This window comes from Acanthisitta chloris, unplaced genomic scaffold (genome assembly GCF_000695815.1).
Source record: "Acanthisitta chloris isolate BGI_N310 unplaced genomic scaffold, ASM69581v1 scaffold16054, whole genome shotgun sequence".
Classification (NCBI taxonomy): Eukaryota; Metazoa; Chordata; class Aves; order Passeriformes; family Acanthisittidae; genus Acanthisitta; species Acanthisitta chloris.
The window spans coordinates 25352-28838 of NW_008668958.1; the positions used below are offsets into that span (position 1 = coordinate 25352).

The following is a 3487-nucleotide window of genomic DNA, read 5'->3' on the forward strand; positions in this document are numbered from 1 at the left end:
GAGCAGCCAACACCTTATGAGCAGACTGCCAAGGATCCACATGTTCAGGAGTGCAATGCAGAAAAGCATCATACTGCAGAGTTAAAAAATGAGCAGTTTTTATCCAGACCACCTACTCCAAAATGTGTTGTTGACGTTGCTAATAAAAACAACTCTGAAAAGGAGAGCCAGGATAATGCTGCAAGTACCTTTGGTTTGCAGGCGGTTCAGAAAATGGAACCTCACAGCAGTGATTTAAAGCAGCAGTTTGCAAATGCAAATTTCCTTGAAGCAAGAAAACAGGAAGCTGATCAAAGTTGGGTTAGCAGTGTTGTTAAAACGGATTTGATACAACCTGGGGTTGTAAAAATGTTACCAGTAAATGAACATTTAAATTCTGAAAAAGAAAAAGTGCAGTATGGCTCGTTCATGTCTTCGTTAAATGTAACTTCTCTAGCAGAAGAGAGTAAACTTCATAAACAAAGTCCAGTCCCTGATTCTGTGAAGTCAAAATCTAGTGCTTCAGTTGATCATCCTAAAACAAAGTCACCTGATGTTAAGCCTAAATTCACCCAATCTTCTGATACTGTGAAGTCTAAGGTTAGTTCCCAAAACAGCCATGCTACTGGATTAACAAGGTCAGCCAATAAAACTGATCATGATTTGCCTAGGTCTAGTTTTCATCCAGTTCCAGCTAGAGTTAGTGCTTTAGAAGCTACTAAAAGTCCTCTTATCATTGACAAGAATGAACATTTCACAGTGTACAGGGATCCCACTCTGATTGGACAAGAAACAGGAACTAATCACATTTCACCTTATTTGCATCAGCATAATTATCCTCTGCATTCCTCATCCCACCGAACCTGTTTAAATCCAAATGCTCATCATCCTGCATTAACTGGTTCATCCCATCTGCTAGCTGGGTCTTCAGCTCAGGCTCCCTTGTCCGCTATTAACACTCACCCCCTTAGTACTGCATCTCACCATTCTGTTCATCACCCTCATCTACTTCCTGCAGTGTTACCCGGAGTGCCTGCTGCCTCCTTGCTGGGTGCCCATCCGCGACTAGAGACTGCTCACGCTAGCAGCTTAAGCCATTTGGCATTAGCACACCAGCAGCAGCAACAGATGTTACAACACCAGCCTCCACATCTTCTTGGACAAGCTCATCCTTCTGCTTCCTATAATCAGCTAGGGCTTTATCCAATTATTTGGCAGTATACAAATGGAACACATGCTTACTCAGGACTTGGTCTGCCCTCCTCCAAATGGGTCCACCCAGAAACTCCTGTTAACGCAGAGGCTTCCTTAAGAAGGGTAAGTTGAGCTCATTTCTTAATGACATATTGGCTGGGCCTGGTGTCTCCCAACACCGGTTCTCTAGCTACAGGTGCAGTGGTTTGTCACACTGAGTGTACTGTGATGGTGGGTTTCTTGAGTAGGCAGAGAATCAGGAATGGAACTCCAGTAGGAACCGCGGTCTCGTAGTGAATGTGTGTAGGGAGGTTTTCCAGACCTTGATTTCCTAAGTTCTAAAGAAAGATGAAATGTTTGATTTTTTAGTTGATGACCAAGTGAGGTCAACCAGCTGGTTTAGGAACTCAGGCTCACAGGGTAAATATTTGCTACCTCAAACTATGTAAACCATTGTGTAAAAAAACTACTGGGAGGGGTAGGACAATCTTGTTCATACAGGAATTTTGCATATGCTCGCTAAATAATGGTGAAAGACTGAGATGGACAGAGTACTAAATCCAGTGGGAAGTTCTGAAGATAAATACTTTAGCATTATAAATCTTTCTTGCACTGTACACCCATTTCTCTTGTCTTTACACCTATCTGTGTACCCTCCCTTGGCATATCTTTCTCTCCCCTTCTGTTCCTGTTGACACACATCCCTGCCTTCCCATCTGCTTTCTACTCCTCTGTATTCAAGTCAGGGTGATTCCTCTGCCTGTTTGCTGAGTACAGCCACTGAAGTCTCAGCAGAAATAGTTTGTGTTTTTCAGCCTAGTACCTGGTGCAGCAGTGGGGTTTGGCAGGCAGACGTGGCAATTACAGGAGAAGTGTTCTCAGCACCTGTAGGCTTGGGGTATGGCATGCCCAATGCAGGCACCTCAGAGGCACAGTGTAAGATGAAGTAAGATGTGCAGAGCAGAGAAACTTTGGAGAGCTTTACTGCTAACTTCAATCAAACCTCACTGAGCATGTGCATCCTGATCTTCAGAGGCTTACAACTTGGCCTAATTTGGGCAGATTTTCACAGGGACCACAAAAGGCATGTTGCTTACAGTGGTCCTTCTGCCAAATTGTAAGCCTTTGTGTCAAAGTGCGGAGTTCCTGAATGGTTATAAAGACTTTTCTTCTTCATGGGGAAAGCTATTCTTCCCCAGACTCATTCTTGAGAAAAGCCAAACCATTGTGGCTAAGTCTTTTCCAAAACAGTCAGTTTGAGTTGGCCTTGTAATACGAAGTAAGTTTGATGTAAAATGTGATAAAGGCAGCAGAGGAGAAGAGCCTAAGAGAAAACTATAGGTGGATTTATCTTTTCATGTTGCTGCCTGCTCCACCCCATACCGAAGTCCATTTGAAAGAACTTAGGATAGACAGTGTTTTCACTTTGGCTGCCTGAAGTATGCAGCCCTGCATACCGAGGCACGTAGCTTTTTAATTATGTTGATATGTGGCAATTGTCTTGTGGTGACTTGTCTTCTGGCTCTTGCACTGGAGGCCTTTTTTAAATAGATCTTAGAAACCCAGAATGGGCGTTTCCAAGGTCGGTTTGCATGGGTGCCACAATCACAGAAGGGGATCTGTGTTTCAGGCTGTATGAGCAGCAGCCACCCTTGGCTCAGGGCTGAGCCATGTCTGAAATGAAGGAAGTGTGCCCCAAGCCCACCTTTTCCTACTGTCCACGGGTGGCTGGGGCAGCTCCTGTCCTTGGGCTGGGCCGTAGATGGTTGCAGGTGTAGTCACGAAGCTGTTTGGGCAACGCTTGGTGCTCAGGCAGATCTTCCCCAGCTCCTCTAGGGAGAAGGTGACTGGTCTTTTTTGCATAATACTTTAATACAGCTTATAGGCTGTTCGTGGGAACTCAGCGTAGCGTGGGAACTCCTGGCCTAGGAAACGCGCGTGCTAAAACTGTTAGCGCAAACCCAAGCAGTTGCTTTAAATATTCCAAAATACTGAAATCAGAACTTCAAAGTTGTAGGACCTGCACATCTCTTCTGCGCTCTGTGTGTGTCATAAGAGCTCTTGGCTTCCCTTCTGCTGCAGCAGTTCCCAGCTGGAGTTGCTAAGGCTGGGGAGAAGGGGGGGATGAACTGTTGAGGAGCGTAGGAGGCGAAAAAGTTCAGGATGGAACAGCACCAGGAGGCTTCGAGGTGCACATGAAAGCACTGCTCACTCTTGTCCAAGTCCCTTCTTGGCTTGCCCCTAGCACTTGAGCCCTGCTTGAACAGGGTGTCCTGCTTTTCCGCTCTGCTGCACGCACTTCTTGTAAGCAGAG

General features: G+C 45.5%; 1 protein-coding gene across 1 annotated transcript in view; it reads left to right on the top strand.

Annotated features, from left to right (window-relative positions):
* The window catches only part of JMJD1C (jumonji domain containing 1C), a gene marked incomplete at its 3' end in the record, with an annotated part of 51606 nt that overhangs the window by 24830 nt on the left and 23289 nt on the right, over positions 1-3487 (top strand). Inside the window, exon 6 of the mRNA XM_009073145.1 lies at positions 1-1296. This exon is cut by the window's left edge and continues 368 nt beyond it. Within this exon, the coding sequence (XP_009071393.1) occupies positions 1-1296 (1296 nt within the window). The remainder of the gene's footprint in view (positions 1297-3487) is intronic.